The sequence below is a fragment of the Acanthaster planci genome, linkage group LG16 (assembly GCF_054643075.1).
Source record: "Acanthaster planci isolate LZ-2023a linkage group LG16, COTS_SCS, whole genome shotgun sequence".
NCBI lineage: Eukaryota > Metazoa > Echinodermata > Asteroidea > Valvatida > Acanthasteridae > Acanthaster > Acanthaster planci.
The window spans coordinates 13,934,659-13,953,835 of record NC_141792.1 but is presented as its reverse complement, the minus strand read 5'-3'; the positions used below and the strand labels follow the sequence as shown (position 1 = coordinate 13,953,835).

The 19,177-nt window shown below is 39.3% G+C and overlaps 2 protein-coding genes across 8 annotated transcripts; one reads left to right on the top strand and one right to left on the bottom strand.

Moving 5' to 3' along the window:
• Positions 1-1,289: 1,289 nt before the first annotated feature.
• Positions 1,290-17,200, top strand: d2hgdh (D-2-hydroxyglutarate dehydrogenase). 7 transcript variants are annotated; one of them, XR_015428082.1, is made up of 10 exons: positions 1,292-1,460; positions 1,584-1,650; positions 4,609-5,081; positions 5,546-5,743; positions 6,401-6,594; positions 6,779-6,947; positions 7,157-7,260; positions 8,684-8,869; positions 9,651-10,280; positions 10,373-11,313. XR_015428082.1 is itself a non-coding variant. In XM_087147566.1 (9 exons), exons 3-9 carry the CDS (start codon positions 4,664-4,666, stop codon positions 15,810-15,812), a joined length of 1,350 nt encoding a protein of 449 aa, XP_087003692.1. In that variant the 5' UTR covers positions 1,290-1,460; positions 1,584-1,650; positions 4,609-4,663; the 3' UTR covers positions 15,813-17,200. The 7 variants fall into 7 exon arrangements, 6 of the variants coding, with proteins under 6 accessions (XP_087003692.1, XP_022090093.2, XP_022090094.2 ...); XM_087147566.1 differs by lacking the exons at positions 9,651-10,280; positions 10,373-11,313 and adding an exon at positions 15,732-17,200 and having other exon boundaries at positions 1,290-1,460; XM_022234401.2 differs by having other exon boundaries at positions 9,651-11,313.
• Positions 10,624-16,579, bottom strand: LOC110978987 (neuroblastoma suppressor of tumorigenicity 1-like). Its single transcript, XM_022234413.2, has 4 exons — positions 16,454-16,579; positions 12,288-12,533; positions 12,045-12,158; positions 10,624-11,779 (listed from the first exon to the last, which is right to left on the bottom strand). Exons 2-4 carry the CDS (start codon positions 12,510-12,512, stop codon positions 11,648-11,650), a joined length of 471 nt encoding a protein of 156 aa, XP_022090105.1. The 5' UTR covers positions 12,513-12,533; positions 16,454-16,579; the 3' UTR covers positions 10,624-11,647.
• Positions 17,201-19,177: the final 1,977 nt, after the last annotated feature.

The window sequence follows — 19,177 nt, the reverse complement described above, 5'->3', positions numbered from 1 at the left end:
ACTTATTGACAAAGAAGGATTTGAAAAGGAGATCTTTATTGTCTTGGGAAGTGGGTTCATTTTTCTGAGGGTTTCTTAGCAAGCATAGAAGCTGCCTCTGAAATGAACTGGCTTCCAAAGTGAGTGTGTGTGACTGCACAAACCCCACACCACAGTCAATAGGAGCTATAGCCTCTGCAAACTATTTTTTGGCATAGTGGATCATCATACAGTATCCCATTCCTAGTGTGTGGGGAACTTGTCCTCACCTGACATGTTGCGTTTTTATCCCCAGAAATGGAGAACACCGACATTTTGAAAACATATTGGCCACCTCTCCAGTGGTCTGTCCGAAAAGTTGACCCTTGGAGCCACCTTGTTCACTTAGTTTTTGAGGAGTAAGGATTCTTTTACGGAAGAAAAAAAATGACAACAGTAATACTAATTATTGCAAAGATGCTCGAAAGTGACAACATCGTGAGAAGCAGCTAAACTACGCAGTGATAAAAACTGCAGATCCTTGAGCACAAACTATAATTAAAGCACAAAAAAAGGAGGATTTGAATTTTCATTTTTAGAAAAATTCCCATTCCTTCCCGGATCAAAGATCTGGATACAAACCCCACGCATGCGCATTAATGACTTTAGAATTTCCCTGTGGGTTTGTGCACAGGTCAATGGTGTAGAACTTTTTTGCTACAGATTTCCACCCCAGACTTCTCCCTTCCCACCCTGTGGCACAGTGCAGCAGTGGGTTTGTGCACAAGTCAATCATGGGTGTAGCACTTTTTTGCTACAGATTTCCACCCCAGACTTCTCCCTTCCCACCCTGTGGCACTGTAGCAGGGAGTTTGTGCACAAGTCAATGGTGTAGCGCTTTTTGCTACAGATTGCCCAGGCTCATCTGCTTCCATATTTGTATTTGCTTGTGCGTCCGGCCGGTCGGCGGCAAGGGTGTGGTCCAGTTCCCATAGTGCGCATCTAAGTCCAAGCCTATGAAGGTACCTGAAATGTCATAGGCTTGTACACGACATGCCTGGGAGATTCGTTCGACCTATTTCGTGCCTGGCATATTTTTAAAAGTATCCCCCACCCCTGAAAAGCCCGGATACGCCTAGGATCGGAGTCATGTATGTACCGCAGGCCCGACGACAAACAAACGTAACCGTGTGGCCTCAAGAAGAGGGCGCTGCATGAGGTGAACGAAGTCTGATACGCAATCAAGTCCCGCCTCCTCTGGTCGTGTTCCCTGTTCATGTTTTGTAATAACAGGTAGTTTGCAACGCCCGTAGTCCGATCCTATAGATACGTTGTTTGTGTTTGAGAGCTAGCTGGCCATGGATAGGTAGCAGATGATAGGTTGGTGGGTCAATATTTCACAGGTCATGTACATGTAACCTACATGTATTTCCACAGGATTAAGGTACATACTTTATGTACATGAACCTGGCCCTCTGGATAATGAAGACATGTTGGTGGAGGTAAACTTGGTGTATTTATTTCGTAGCTCATGCTTCATAATTCTTGACATGGTATCCCCACCCGGCCAGGAGCTAGCTTTAATGTTAACCTTGTGTTTTTTTGGCTATCCATGTTAATGTTAGCCTCCTTCATGAAACCTTGAGGAGTCAAGCCCTTCAAGCCACTACATAGTCTAATAGTGCATGTAGGGTAAGTGTACTCTGAACTGTGGGGTCCGACGTCTGCTCGTCATGCTCGATGGAGCAGAGCTAGAGTGGACGTCGGTAAGTGAGGGAATTTTCTACGAGGAGGGGAATTTGATCAACTGTATTCAAAAACATGGAAAGAATTCCATATACGAAGTTCACTTTTTAGGAGAAATTTTTGCTCCAGGACAGATTTAAAAAGGGGCGACATTTATTTTTGGGGGATAGAGATGTGAAAGGGGGTTCAGTAACTTAGGGGGACAGGTTTAAAAAGAAGGGGCCCCACGCAATAAAACGGCAAAAAAGTGAGTCCTTTTGCCGTTCTTTTTTTCCCCTACTATATCGTCTACCGTTTCCTCTTCCTTCACTATCCCGTCCTTTTATTTCTCCACAGTTTTCCTGTCATTAGTACAAGGATTATTACAGTTAGTATACACATTTAATACATTTAATCCAAATTGTGTCGTAAAGGGGAAGCGAACCTGCAATGAAGAGAACTGTTAGGTATAGAAATACAGCAGTCTAACTGACCACGCCACACGAGCGCTTGTTGCCGGAGGAACTCGATATGTTCCATATAAAGTTACGGTTGAATTAAGGAGAGGTCACGATGAGGTCAAGATGAATATTTAAAAAAATTAAATATTTATGAAACTGAATATGTAATTATTCACGAATATTTGTATAAATTAGAATATTTGAATATAAATAAATGTGGCTATCCGTTGTTAATGTAAGTAGGTTGTGCCAAAGGAAATCAACTAGGTAAGGTACATGTCTGAGCACAATTGACTGTATGACGTGAGTTATCTCTGTCGTATTTATGTAAACCAAAAGAGAAAGAACAAGTAGAAATGCAGTCGGCCGTACGAAAGAAGGAATTTCGTTCCAATGCTGTATAAGAACTCAGGCTAGGTGGAGTCTTGCTTCATCCATTAGCAATACATGCACTATGAGCGAGAATTGGAGTCTTACGCGCAATTGGTGAGAGAGGTGACTATCCACACAGTGGAAGCGACCAGTTTGGGTTCTATCTGGCCGAATACATGTGGCGCTGCCGACATGCAGGAGTAGACCACTTCAATCAAATCTTTAAGGATGTTCTTCTCCTGTACAAGCCTCCCCTCACATTTTAGAGCGCAGATAGCCACACAATAATCTAAAGACAGGTTTCAGCTCCCTTTTCCCCTTCCCTCTGTATAAATATAGAAAAAAACTCCTCCAACTGACAAACACTCTCTAAAAGAAATTTGTCCCTTTTTTTCCTTCTAAACAAATTGTCCAACTTACAAACTGTCTGTAAAAGAAATTGGGCCCCTTTTTTCCTTCTAAAGAAATTGTCCAACTTTAAAATTGTCGCAAAACACGCACTATTTTCCCCCAAGTAAAAATTGTACATGTACATGTACATGTACAGTAGGGCACATTGCGCAGCATTTCGTGAACTGTGTAGATCCATCCAGACAGATGACGGCCCTCTGCACTCCTCGTGTTGCGGATTCATGCATAAAATTACCTCAATGCTTGTGGCAGCCCAACCCCTGTTACATAATGGTTCTTTCCGGATATGATTCGGTTCATGCGCACACGTCGTGCGCATTCGCCATGTTCTTCAGAAGCAAAGATGGCCGCCTGTCGATGTGAACCTGGTCCATGTGTAGCTCCAAAAGTGTGCCCAAAACTCCATATTTCTGTCCTATGATGTTCAGCTCTTCAATGCCTATTGGAATCGTCTTCATTCAGCGATCATAGTAAGGATACTTTTGTAGTAACTACGCGATATTACAGTGGACTTCGTATATGGAATTCTTCCCAAAAACAACACAGCTGGTCGCTCGCATGCATCCACCATGTCCACTGAAAATAAACATGGATATAATGTCAAAACATGCTTGATGGAGTGTCTCTTAGTCTTATGGGTAACTGAAAAGTTTAATGGCAAAAAATGTTGCATCCTAACTCCACTTTAGTGTACAAAGTCTATGGGGAGTGATGAGAATTTTCTAAGTATTCCCCAACAACATCGGTAAATGTTTCTCAGTCCAGAATTCGTGTCTTTCCAGCATTTCTGTAATGACTGACTTTTATTGAGATGATATATGATGAGAAAAGTGGAGTCAGGATGCAACATTTTTTCCATTTAATGCAAAAGCTGATCTCTGATTGGTTGAGATGAGGCGAAAGGGAGTAAAAGTAAATTGAAGATTACAGTCAAACCGTGCACGCAACCATCCACATGGTGATATTGTAAAGCCTGCTTGGTAGAATATCTCTAATTGGTTACTGGAAAGTTTCCTTAGAAAGGAGATCCCTGATTTGTTGACAAGGCAGATTAGGGAGTAAGAGTATTCAGGTATTGAAGAGAACAGCCAAAGGTCACACAGTATGGCATACGTGTGCATGTGTGTCAAGTTGATCGTGAATTTACATTGGCAGACAAAGGCAAGAAAGTTGCATTTCTTCTCTTTCCAATTTACTCTTTATTTACTCTTTCAAATGTACCCCAAATAGGGTCATGACAGGAGACATTGCCTGAGCAATGCTCTCTCTCTTAGGGCTCACCTTTATGAGTAAAGAAAGTAAAACTAGGGATGGGTCCCAAAATTTACAGTCCCCATATATGGAACTCTTTCTGCCTATAGCTCTTAAAACTAAAAAGGGCATCACAAGGGTTTCAAAGCATGAGACCATGTACATGTATTTTCTGAACAAAGATTTTTGCCCACCAATTTCTCCTTTCCACCCGACGATAATTGTACTGGTCATGTCGTTTGTGTTTATTACATTGCGCATGCGTTGGGCAAACCAATTTTGGAGGCGGGGAATTCCTAAGATCTTGCAATCTTTCACCACTGCAAAGTGCTGTGCATGTCGCGCATCCCGATGGTACCAGCTTACAGGTCATGACGGTCATACAATACCATTTTCCATTTTCTTATTTGTTGCATTATTTTTTATTCAGGTTCCGATAGATCTGCTGTCCCATTTGATTTGGTTGCCTTGAGAAGCTATAAGAAATGGCGTCACTCAGAACTTTGAGAATTTCTTACAGCAACATTCAGAGGATTTTGGTCACATACATGTACGTCAAGCCCTCCAATTCCTCACTTTTTATTCCTACAACGGAAGCAAGCTTAGCTGCTGGTACAAGACAAGTGAATACTGGACCTGTCAAAGCTACATGTATCTACAGTTCCTACGATAGCTCTCAACATAAACTGTTGTTGTGGAGACATCTAGCAACATCTGCTACTCATCAGATAGTTCGTGAAGTGCCTCTTACATCCCAATCACATCCTAGCCTTGTACGTGGTCCATTTGCAAAGGTCACTCAGAATGATGTAGCATTCTTTCAGGAGCTTCTTCCGCAGAGAGTTATCACTGATGAAGAGGACCTTATCTCCCCTAATACTGATTGGCTTGGATCTTTAAGAGGTATATGTAACAAAGTTTTACTCCAGAGTACCAGATAATTTAACTCAAGAGATTATGCAAAAAAGTACACACACAGCACGACAGAAGTTTTGTAAGAGCACTGATCACACAGCAAACTTACATCTAAATTCGAGAAAATGATGGAGGAAGAAATTTGCACAATAACAAGTGATGGTCCTGAAGACAAAACCCATCTCTGTCAAAAACTGATACATCACCATGCTTAGGGTTAAGGGTTCCATATACAGACATCACTACTTTTCCCCTCCAGTGGTTTATAAGCCATCCGAAAGTGATAATGTGTCTTAAAAAATAAAATTTAACGGTGGCAATACAATGTATTGAACCATTTACTTAGCACAACTTTCAAGACCAGTCTCATAGGGTTTGTGAACAGAGTGTCAAATGATGTCTGTGTACGGAACTCTTTCCCATCTTTTATTATTTCTTAATGGTACATGTAGGTGCAAGTCAAGTTCTCTTGAGACCAAAGACTACCGATGAAGTCTCTCAAATAATGGCATATTGCCACGCCCATAACTTGGCTGTAGTTCCTCAAGGAGGCAATACTGGACTGGCTGGAGGAAGTGTACCTGTCTTTGATGAGATCATATTATCAACATCTCTCATGAACAATGTTATTCAGTTTGATGAGCTGTCAGGTTTGTCACTTCAGATTATGTCTGCTGTATAAAGGGCCAATCACAAAATTGTTATTTTACGCAACTTGAAAAATGTACTTTTGAACATTTAAACTTTTTAATGCTTCTCCTGACATACGTAATTATTGTTAAAAGGTTACAGCTTTCACCATTTTTAAAAGGCTCACAAATTTTCAATCTCAAGAAAAGAGATGTAGTTGTAGTTCCCACCAATTATTCAATTTAGTTGCATTTCTTTAACTAAATACTTTGCTGTTGAAAACATTTTCGGAAAAATCAATTTTTCTGCAGTAAATGCTTTTGTATTGTTTGCCACTGTGGTATAAAAACACTTGTTGCCTTCTGTAACAGGGTCCACGGTGTTTTGGGTTTAATTGCATAGTGCATATTTTCTGAGTATGGAAATAAGTCAAGATCATTTAAGTAAATTATGTTGTGCATACTGCATATAAGTGGGTACATCTTAGAAACCATGCTAACTAAACATGTTAAACTTAAAATCTGTGTGAGCATTCCTATTCTGGTGCCATGGCACAAAGTTTTCCTCACTAAGAAAAATCTTAGTTCTCTACGTACATGTACTTGCAGAATTCTAATTGATGTGTACAGTATGGTGCTGTTTGTCAAAGATGAAGTTTAAATTGTCCTATTTTGCAGGTGTTCTGGTATGCCAGTCAGGTTGTATTTTGGAGAAACTCGACAGTTATATAGAAGCATATGGCTACACAATGCCTTTGGACCTTGGTGCTAAAGGAAGCTGTCAGATTGGAGGCAATGTGTCTACTAATGCAGGAGGGATCAGGTTACTACGTTATGGTAGCCTACGAGGAACAGTACTTGGAATTGAAGCAGTAAGTGTCAAGGTTTTAAATCTTCAGGGATTATTTTGTCTCATGAGGTCATGCCATCAAACAAAAGTAGTAAATTTCGGGTCATCATTTTACAGTTATATGCGTCAGGGTACAAAAATTCTACAGGGACCAATACCAAGACCTCAGAGAGATTCCTGAGTGCTTTTCTTATCCTTTACATTAGGTTCTTGCAGATGGACGTATAATTGACTGTCTTTCCTCCTTACGCAAAGACAACACTGGTTATGATCTCAAGCAGATGTTCATTGGCTCTGAGGGTACACTTGGAGTTGTTACTGGCGTGTCAATTTTGTGCCCTCCACGTCCTCAATCTGTTAATGTTGCATTATTCGGTAGGTGGATTATTATTGGAACTCAATAGTTACTTGAAATTCTTCACCAAAGTAATTGACCTTATCATGCAGAAAATCCTCATCAAATCAGTACTGTGTGTGATATGCACTAGGAGTCATAAGACTACATCTCAATTTCACTCAGAATGTTTCTGTTGAAGTGATCAAGAAACTGAATGTTTTCCCCCATTTTTCATATTTTTGGGCAGGTTGTGAAAGTTTTTCCAAAGTTCTTGATACATTCAAGGAAAGCAAGTCACAGCTGGTTGAAATCTTGTCTGCATTTGAGTTTATGGATCAAACAACTCTGTCGGTAAGATTTTACGTGTTATTGAGACTATTCCATGGTGTGTGCTGTCCCAATCCTATCTGGGAGGGTTTAAAAACCAAAGCAACCTTAAAAGCCGTAAAGTAAATTGTTCCATGGTCCGAGGTATGCGCTCCAAGCGGGAACAAAAAAGGACACGTTTTTAAATGAAATTGACAGTCCTGTGGTACAAACTCACCAATAGGGGCACAAGTCTATGGTTGTGTGATGCTGAGCACGCTGAGTACGTGCAGTGATTTTATTCTGGAATGTATGGTCTTCATGTGCACACAAAACACGTGCAAGAACCCGGTTGGAAAACTTCGTACCAGCCTGTTTTTATTCTGCCGGTGATGGTGTACTTCAGCTCAAGGTGGATTGCGATTTAAATTGGCTTAATACAAGGAATTCACAATAGTAGGCCTCCAAGAGTTTGGAATGTTAATTTTATATTACGGGTTTGCCCTTACCCAACGTATATTAATAAGCACTGTATGCTCAGTGCTTGTCCGAGAGCTTGCTGAAAAAACGTCACAAGCTCACTTGGGTGGGACTCGAACCCACGACCTACTGCTTACTAGTGCAGATGTCTTAACCACTCGACCACCGAGCTTGCCTTGGTCGGCTGGCCGGTCCGAGTCAAATGAAGCAGCGGGTACCGCAAACTATTTTCAAGATGTATTTTTGCGTTGGGGAGATGTTAATTATATACATGTATTACAGGTTTACCGGTGGTTGAGTGGTTAAGACATCTGCACTAGTAAACAGGAGGTCGTGGGTTTGAGTCCCACCCAAGTAAGCTTGTTAGGTTTTTTTAGCAAGCTCTCGGACAAGCACTGAGCATACAGTGCTTATTAATATACGTTGGGTAAGGTCAAACCCGTAATATATAAATAACATCTCCCCAATGCAAAAATACATCTTGAAAATAGTTCGCAGTACCCGCTGCTTCATTTGACTCGGACCGGCCAGCCGACCCCGGCAAGCTCGGTGGTCGAGTGGTTAAGACATCTGCACTAGTAAACAGGAGGTCGTGGGTTTGAGTCCCACCCAAGTAAGCTTGTTAGGTTTGTAATCAAGCTCGCGGACAAGCACTGAGCATACAGTGCTTATTAATATACGTTGGGTAAGGACAAACCCGTAATATATAATTAACATCTCCCCAACGCAAAAATACATCTTGAAAATAGTTTGGAATGTGTTGATCAATCACAATGTGCAAAATCTGTTAACCCAATGCGTGTTTAGAAAGGGTTTGAATCACTTGTATTGAAAAGTGACTGAAAATTAAAATGATGATTCAGTGTTACATAGTTTCTTAATGTTCAATTTGAATGTATTGCGGATTGTTTAGAACTGCGAGGTCCCGTTATTTAAGTGCTCACTCTTACAACTACATTCTCCCCCTCCCCCGCATTTTTTTCCATAGTATGTCACCAAGTATTTGGGCCTTAGGAATCCTCTCAACAGAGAGTATCCATTCTACATTTTAATCGAGACATCAGGGTCAAATGGAAGTCATGATGAGGAGAAACTGAATCAATTCTTGGAGCACATTATGTCAACAGAACTAGTAATTGATGGAACAGTTGCCACAGATTCAACCAAAATCCAGGTAAATATTTTCTTCATATCATTAGGGTAATTCTACAAATTGGGGGTCCAGTGTTTTTTGTGTCCCTGTCACATCTGACATGTGATTTTGTAATTTCAGAACACATTCTGTGATTTTCAAGAGTGATGAATTAATGCAAATTACCTGCCAAACAACTAGAAATAGTTTGAAATCAATTTCGGTGATGTGTGCAAACACCCATTGGAGTTTAATATGCTTCATGTGCAGTAATTTCAATGTATTTTTCATATCTTTATTGTTTTATACCCTGGAGAATTATTTAGGATTTCACTGATTTCAGGGTGACTGATATCATCCCACGAAACGAGTTGTCTCACATTTCATTCATGCAGATTAAGATCATAAACTGTCATGCCTGTTACTTCCACCACAACCATTCTACTAAATACAGGTGTTATTGAGTTGACAAATACAATGTAATAAGTATTTATTCTAACTTCTATGAAAATAAGAGCATCTTCATTACTGCATCCAAATGATCAACTCTCTCAACCCTTCTTAATCAGATGACTGTCATTGCAATCATTGTGTCTACATTGTACTTCCATTGGTCTGTGTGTTGTCTTCACTTTGATGTACATGTACATGCATGTACATTGTACATACCCACAGTGTGATTACCCATCCAAATAGACCATCACTGAGACAAGATGTTCACAGATATCTTGACTCAAAAATGCTAAGATTTAATTCTGAAAAAGGATTATAATACCTGTAGTCATTTACTACACCTGTTATTTTTGTGACTGTTTACTCATAGATGATATGGGCCTTACGAGAAAGAATAAATGAATCCATCCAACGCACCAAACAACAGTACAAGTACGACTTGACCATACCCCACCGAACATATTATGATTTAGTGCCCATGATACGTGATTATCTTCGGACACAACATGCTCATTTGCCAGTTTGTGATGTTATTGGCTATGGTCATGTCGGTGATGGCAACATCCACATTAATGTCATAGTTGATGAATTCTCCGAAGACATTAAAAATGCCCTTGAGCCGTTTGTATTTGAGCAGACAGCAAAGCTGAAAGGAAGTGTAAGCTCTGAACATGGGCTTGGTTTCAACAAGAGGAAATACATTGGATACAGTAAGACAGATGAGGCTGTAGAGGTTATGAAACTGATGAAATGCTTACTTGACCCCAAAGGAATTTTGAATCCTTACAAAACTATCCCGTCCTAGTCCAGTCTATCCAAGTCAGGCATGAAGACCACATGGACCCTTGACCACATAAGATTGTAAGGTCATGGTCATGGTCCCGATAGGGATGGAAACTTATGTCTTTATGTCAGCAGCTGTTGTTTGACAAGACATCCTTGCTATCATTGAGCCACCTACCTGTATCTTTGCGCAGTAACGTGTGGAAAATATAAAGGGGTGCAAATTTACTGTAGAACATGGGGCTGTTATGAATAAAAATGCATTTATAAGTGTTGCATCTCGAATGCAGACACTATGACATGTTAAAGGCTTCTTTGCTACCCTGAAAAGAAATGAAGGTATATTTCATTTCTTCGTCGTTGGATAACTTTTATTGATACTTGGATTATAAGTTGAGTAAATCATTCCTTGGAATCTTGGCCACCTCCATGTATACAGGTTAATGTCAATGCACGATTTTTCATGACAATCTTTAGAGGTTTTGGTCTTTGGATAACTGCAAATGATTATAATTGTTAATAGAGCTAACAAAATATTAATGTGTACAGGAAGATGAACATAATTATCCAAGCTATTTTCGCATTTTATTCTAATTTTTAAGCATAATAAGTGTACTTTGCAAATTTATATATTTTGAAAGCTAATGATATTTTTTACTTGAAATGATCTTCATGGAGCCGCTGGTCTCCGAATTCAAAAGTCAAGTTTCCACGTATCAGTTCTATGAAATGAATTTTAAAACTGGTCCTTCTACATTTAAAGGAAAATGAAGGTAAACTAGAAATATTAAAATCGAGGCTTGTATGTGAACTTTGTTATATTTGTTGTGTATAATCAGCTCTTAATAAGAAGCGGGAATTACACAACATTGCGAAGTGATTCACAGTTTCATCGATTGAACACAAGACTGTTTAAATCAATTTACATATTTACATAATTAACTAATATTCCCATTTGTAGATTCCATAATCCCTGGACTGAGAGTAGTAATACAATTCAAGCCAAGCAGTGACGTACATGTATGTACTTAGGCACTGCAAAAGTACATGTTTATGACGAGGTTTCGTAGTCGTAAATCTCTTATCGAGCAATTTGCAAGGGATTTTAAGTTTATGCATGTAAACATTCTGATGACCTGTCTTTAGTAAACCAACGTGATGCATCACAAAACAATGTTATACGTGCACGTATGTGAATTATTGAAGCCTGTAACGTGAAATAAAAAAAATAAACAAATTTTGACACTTCACAGATATCGAAAATTTGTGGCTAATTCCCAACAGTCGTCTGGGTCTTATTTTTAGCTTGTCAAAACTTACAAAGTTATACAGGTACATGGATGTATGCAATGCCAAAACAGAAACTGTATAAACTGCAAAACCAAGCAAGTACGTGTACAAGGTTTCATGTAATATCAGAAGATTTATAGGCTTAGACTTCATTGGCAGTAACTTTTATTTACAATTTGACACGTGGATTACTGGTGATTTCTCATCAGATTGTGAACTGTTTTAGGCCAGTTTCACCCAAAATAAACCTGGTTCAAACTAAGTTTCACTTGAATATCTTTTCAAGAAAAAAAATTACAGATTGATGAATCCATCGAAGCCACTAGCGACTGAACCCGTACAGCTCTGGCATTCGCATTCTTGTACCAACTCGACGAGTTTGTCTACTTTCTGCGAGATACCGTCCATGACACAGTCCAGCGGTATCTGTAAACAAAGCACGTATCCATTCAGAGTTCATGAACTTGTAACTGGGGAGGACACGAGGGAGAAAAGGTGGCTGTAGAACGTTTGAAATGTCAAATCAGAAGCCGATTGGCGGATTTGTATAATTAATTTGCGCGGTCTATCCGAGGATAAAAGTATACTAAAACATGGGTCGAATATTTCCGGAGAATATAGTTTATTTCTACTAAGATCGCTTCGACAGGCACATTTTTCGCCACGACTGCCGGTGTAATTTTCATTTTACCTTTTGCCATGTGGCTCTCGATGGTTTACAGCAACTACAGTACTGTAGCTGCGAGTTTGTCTCTGTCGGCATGGTACGGGGAACGCTGTAACTGTAACACTGACCAAGACACACCTGGATTAAAAACGAAACCAAAAAAAAAACCCGTGATTGTAGGTGATTAGTTGGTTATACGCCAATCCATCATCGGGAGACACAGAAGTTCCTTCTCATAAAAACAAAATCTCTGAAACGGTGGCTTACCTTATTTGCAATTTTCTTAGACGTACATCCATCATGACTAATGACTTGTTGAATGCCTTGCGCTTCACACCACGCCGACTTGTCAGGAAATAGGGGCAGTCTATCCACTGCATGGCCACTGTTGTGTCCACTCCGGCCACCGGGCCTCGTTCGCACAGGCATTGAACCAATAGCCAAAAATAACACACACAGTATGACCAAGCGTGTCAAAATGTTCAGTGCCATGTTAAAGTTTCCTTTGAAATCCTGTAAGAAAAAAAGGGATTATAAACGTTTTTTTGCCTTTTCCCCCATATGTTAAAGGAAATTCACGTCTCTTTTGAGGTTTCATGCTGTCATAAATTTACATATATATAGTATCATGAACAAAATTGTGGCGTCTTTCCAAGAAGAAACGTTTTAAAATTTTAGCGCTAATGTTTGCCAGATTTTGTTACATTTTGCTGTCTTAAATTTTTTGACAATTGTAGTTGTTATAGCGCCGCATGGCAAGAGTAAGACCCCTCTTTGACTTCCACTGAAAAATCCTTGATACCTACTAACGAGTTAGACAGCTGAAAAATGTTCAACTGTTGAAAATGCAATTGATAAACTTTTATTTCGCCATTTATATTGTTATTTAGCTTATGTTCTAACTCTACCCCTTCTGCGGCTCTAATCGACTAGAAGTGGATATAGTAAGAGCCCAGAGCAATATAACGGTCAAGTTGGTAGACCTACTGTTCAATTGGTAATCCAAAAGTCAAGTGCATTAACAATACCCCCAGAATGCCCATGGTACATGTATGCGTACGTGAAAAAATATTCTTGTGAGAGTCCGAGTCATGGCAAGGAAAATACCGAAACATGGTAAATGAAGACGAAACACTGCAATATCTCAATAGTAGTGTGAAAGAGTTCTAGTCTTTTGAAAGCTTAAGTTTTATGATTCGCTTCAGACACTTTTGTAATTTTATGGAGAAAAGGACGGACGTTCTAAAGGTCGGACTTATTTACAACAAACTTAGTTGCACCATATTGGGCTCAACAAGAAATGATCGCTAGCCCCCCTTTCAGGGTAGTTACCATTCGATATTTGATTTTTAAATTCATGTAGGCCTACTTTTCGTCCACCATCCTCAGGAAAAACTGTAAACCCTTAAGTTGGTATGTACCTGAACTCAACTTTAGATGGTAAAACAAAACTTCAATAAATTCATGTTTTCATTGAGACGGAATATATAGGGAATACAAATCCCTTCACACAAATGTTTCTTGTTCGTGTATTATAGGCACGCGTTTTGTTACAACATTGAAGTGATAAGTGTTCTCCAGATTGTGATTAGGGACAAGTGGATTGAAGCATGTGGGAGAGAGCTAGGCAGTGGTTAATGATTGATATTGACCGTTTTGGTTTGGGTATGAACTCTCGACATTGTTGCTCTGTGTTGATGTACATGTAGAGGGATATTCGTGCACATGCAACACGAGAACAATCACGTGTCGTTAGTGTTCAGTACATTCACACTCATGTACTTCATTTACGGGTACCTAGTCGATTTTGAATCGATTTTGATTATTTTGAACAAGACGTAAAAAAAGTATTTGTTGATCTTTTCGGTAAATAGAAACTGGTTAACGGTGCTTGAATTACAGTGGAGAAAATTGATACTAGCAAAGACAGCAAAAAGCTTACTGCACCGTTTCAAAAGGATGGCTCAGGCCTAAAGTTTTTTGTTGTTATACGATACCACTGCCAGTATCGCCGTCTGCGCTTTTCCACTTTTAAAGGTTTATCTTTATGAACTGTTTTTATTCTTGTGATTTTAAATATACACGTAACGGCTCATATAGTCATTAGTGATTTTTTTATTATGCTTACCAGGCTATCATTAGCTTACACTAACAAACGGGAATGGTATCCCATTGGTCGTAAATCATTACTGATTTGCGTGTACGTGTTTAGAATTACAAATTTCGCTTCAAAGGTATATGTTATATCAAGATTCATAAAAACAAATAAAAAAATCGACTGACATCATAAATTTCACGCATTATAAATAACCAGTGTGTATACAATACATAAAATATGACATACTACACGTTAAAGGTGTTTAAGCATCAAACCACATTTCTAAAGATAAAAGTGACAGATAGAATGGGGAACAAATTTTCTGTAATTGTTATATTAGGTATTTTGTCTAAACAATTATGTACGTGATTTGTCCTTCTAATCTAACTTTGTCGGATCCATGACTACTTTCTTTTGTTAGCCGCATGCTCGTAAGTCTATCAGTGGTTTGGTATTTATGACGATGTGTATTTGGTCAGGGCAACTGCCCGGTAAAACAACTTGTCACCTCGCCCTTAAATCAGCCGACACCAACCCACCTTTGTGGAGTAAAGTTACCGCTTCTAGAAAAAGAAATCAGGTTCGACACGAATTGGTACGTTTTTTTATGAGTGTTGGCCTTCGTCTTCCCTCTGCAGGTTATACTTCCACATCAGGAGTATCGTTGAAAATGGGGGATTCTTTTGGTATTTAAACGGGCTCTTAATTTATTTGCCCCAGCAATTCAAAACCGGGCTGCGTAACCTTTTTTGGTATAATTATCGATTGAGAACGAACTTAACAAATTACCATTGTTCGTTTGATGTTAATTTGTGGTGAAATTACGTTGGTTTTTATCTCTATGGGAATCGCACTACCGAAGTCATGCATGTATAAATAGGGTATCCATAATAGTAGAGTCTGTATGCAGATGGAAAATATAGAACGTGTTCATTTACAGAAAGCACTTACTCCCAAAAGATTAATTTGATCGGAATCCCTATCCAGTAATTTGAAAGCTACGAAACTAATGGCCTTGGATGTTGCGTTCAACAATCACAAGTACGGGGTTGAGCGTGTCAGTAATTTGTAGCCAGCGTTCACCATTCCGTTACTGTGGCACTCCTTAAGTTGCCCATCTGACCCCCGTCGACATGTACATGTAGTTCCGTTGAGTTTCCTTATTACATTATTGTTCAGTTCATTTGGGCTTGTTTGTCAGTATACGCTACGTGACACCGTTCAGATTTCGTGAAGCCGAAGGTGCGGCAGAGTCAAGTAAGCTGTCATAACAATTTCAAAACGTGCGTCAGATTCAGTCTATCCACTTTCCCCTGGTGTTGTTACAAATGACTCTTCATAGTTTGTCTGTTGGCCAAGCGACCCAAATCGACATCGTTCCGTAAAGTTCATAATTGCATTGGCTTGTTCTTTTTCGTTTATACTATGCTATGTAGGTGGTAGGGCTCTATGTCAAGTTGGCTGTCATATGTGTCATAACAACACAGTGTGTATGCATTCACAGTTTGGGAGAAATCCGATTTATAAAAAACGAATTCTCTTCGGAATCATTATGTTAATCAAATGATCCCAGTTGACCCTTAGAAGTGTTTGTTTGTTCATTTTCGATGCAGGAGTGTACTTTTGGTGTGTGCAGCAACAGCCGGGATATAATACGGTCGTGCGCGGTGTTGGACCAGTATTACCACCATTGAAATACCTTAACGACTCTCTTTACAATATTTAACCTGCAAAGATATCACACCGCTCATCTGGAAAAACTGCGACGACATCATTAAAACATATTATTCACGTACTCGTACTTCCACGACGTGAATTTTACTCGGAAACATATTTTGTGCAACTTTCTACTGCCTTATGAAAATACTGTTCAACAGTAGTTTTTGTTTGCCTTTTTAAACATTTTCAATGCTCTCCCTGACGAAATAAACGAAGCAATGCGCTATTGCTGTGAAGTCAGGGCTATTATTGTTCATTTGAGAGATTTTCTGTTTTCAATGGGAATTTATAATTTGCTCGTAGGCATATTTGTGAGAAATCTTCGGTCACCGGCCTACTTTATTTTAGGCGATCAAAATAAAATTGAATCACCGATAAATACAGCAAAGTATCCAAAATGCTGAACTGAATTACGTGTTCCATTGAATTTTCTTCCTGGATATACATGATGTTACTTTCGCTCATGATATTCAAATTCGAAATTGAAAATAAGATTAAATGAGAAATGAAAATACATTTCGAAGAACTGCATTAAAATTACATTTTAACCTGCATGGATAAATTAGAAACTACATCATTTAAATGTAAGAAGTCTATAAAAGACAAAACAACAAACCTTTGTTTTTTAATTTGGTCAACCACCAGGCGGTCCCGTCAAGTCCTCGTTTCATGGATCGAAATATCTGTACCACTGAAGTACCAGCCACCTCCACCGTCTATCTCTCAAATGAACCCTTCACACCTGAAACGCCAAAGTTATATCGTTAAGGTGTGTATATTGTTCTACCAGCTCAATATCCTCACGGAAAAACATTTCCTTAACGAAGCACACCCGACGACAGAAAAAAAACCCATAAATAATGAGAAGATACCAAAGAATTGGGGAGATAGCGACACATTGATATAGGAATGTTTATCTGTCTGATTTACCGTAGATAAAGTTTTTTTGTTGAATCAAGGGACGTGACCCCCCTGAACGGTGTCTGCGATTCGTCAAGTGCCAATAACCCAATAAAAACTTCTTTATGTATAATATTAAATTTATTCATCTTGTAATGCAGGTTCCCTGGGATGGTTTTCAATTATTCCATTTTCGCGCATCATTAATCTTACTCACTCTGATTTTCTCCATCCTAACACTAGCCCAGTTTTCAGTATTTATTTGTACAGTCATGCACGGTCAGCCAAGAAGATAAACTGTCTGGGCTGCACCAAAAAAGTCTTCCCCAAATACTTCGATGTTATAATCAAGTTGGTGTGCATTTTTCTTAAAACCACCTGATTCCTTAACTTGAAAAAAAATATTTTTATTGATTTCAACTTGAAACTCGGAAAGGTGCATTAAATTATCAATTTGCATTGAGATCTATCTTTGCTTATGCCTCTTGGTGTAAAACGTGCAGTTCCAATGTAAGAAGACTCTAAGTTTGTAATTAATGGGGTACTTAAGGGCCATGTGTAGGAACTGCATGCGATCTAAGCCTGGTGAGTTCGTTTAAAATGTTTATCTCAATTTTTTCCAGTAAGTCTAAAATTTTGCGTGCGCCTGCCTTTAAATGAACATGTGCAAAAAGAACTTGGATATGCCAAAACAAGTCCACTCGACACCAACAAAAATACACATGCATTCTCAAGTAGAGTCAGGAGCACAGTTCGATGAACGTTGAGGCTTTATAAATCACCTGTCAACTCATGCTGTTGAGACCATTAAATGATAATGACGGATGGAATTGCTCTTCAGCAAGTGTACACAGGGCTATGAATTACAGGCCGTGATGTTTTTCACGTTTCCGTAATGGTTATTGTTCGTGATGCGATTTCGAGGACCACTAAATTGCAAAACCCGTTGCAAGTATAGTTATGACGCTTTAGGCGTTTAGTTAAAGTAGGGGAATATGATGATGGGATGATGGGAAATATATTGATATTTGTCGCATGGGTTTAGAATGTCTGGCCGTAACAAGACTTAACGGACCATGGTTTATTAGGTGCATTATACAAGCGCTACTGCATAAATCAGTGTAATCGACACTTGTGTTCATCTCTTTGTTTCAACTACTAATACTTGAAAAAAAAACCGCTGAAACTTCAGTTACGTTTTGGCCGGCATAAAACTTTGGTGATATCAGTACCCGCCATTTTCACGTACTTAACAAGACAAACAGTTGGAAATGTTTCCATGGATACTTGCCTTTAATATGCTTCCGAATCCCGTACCAGTCAGTGTGTTGGTATGAGGTGGTTGGCCTTCATCACATGGTAAAGTGATGACACATCACTTGAGATTAGAAAGATATTTGGACTTGCCCTACATGCACCCCGATCGACATAAAAGACTGCACCGACAGAGTTTAGTATGCTCAAGAGAGCAATCCAATGCCAAGACCACCCCATGGTACGACCCCCCCCAAAAAAATAATAATTACAATCTGAAATCATGAAACTGAATTTGGAATGGCTTCCAGCCGTCGGTACTCAACTACATGTACGTGTGAGTTGCGACTGGCTCGAGTGTTTTAATGTATACATGCAGAATAATTTTTTGTAGTGTCACTTTTGTCTTTCTAATCTTTTTAAAGTGTAAAATGTAGCCTCAATGGCCAGTTTCCTTCTGCTGTCCATCTCTTTTTCGTAAAACGTTCAGTATGAGAAAGAAGAATGATTTCATCATAGCATAAGCGCAGCATGTCCTCGTAAATCGCATAACACCATACCGGACTTTCAATTACTTTGAAGGCCTTAAATCACACTTTCAACAAAGTTATTGACCGGAACACGTACAGTAAGAGGAACCTACACGGTTATAGTAAAATATATACCGTACATATATTCGGTACAGGAGAAACATTCCTTCCGATCGCTCTCTTCAGCTAAACAAACAAGCCATGTATTAGTGTGATCCTGAATATAATATAGTGGTTAATTCCGATTACATGAGGGTATACACAACAACAGGCAAAATCCGACTGAAAATATTCCAAACCTTGCACAGTGAGACCTTGGATATGTTTCATTTTTCTGAATGGGGAAGACCTGACCTTGTAGGCCTACATAAGGGGAGATTCACGCAACAACCATTTCGCTAGAAAGGATGAGGAGTTTGGAAAAACACACATCCATTTATTTCTTAGTGTCGATAATGGTTGTCGGGTGATTCGAGAACTTTGTAGCTTACCTTGTGAAACAGTTCCTCTGCATCACCGTACTCCAACGCCACTAATCTACTCAGTGCATATGACGATGTGTTTGAACTACTGTACCCCCAGAACAAATTGCTTTAATTTAGGGCTTAAGGAGCGATCGATGGCGGTGTTATTGTGGTGACCGCCAACCCCCTAGT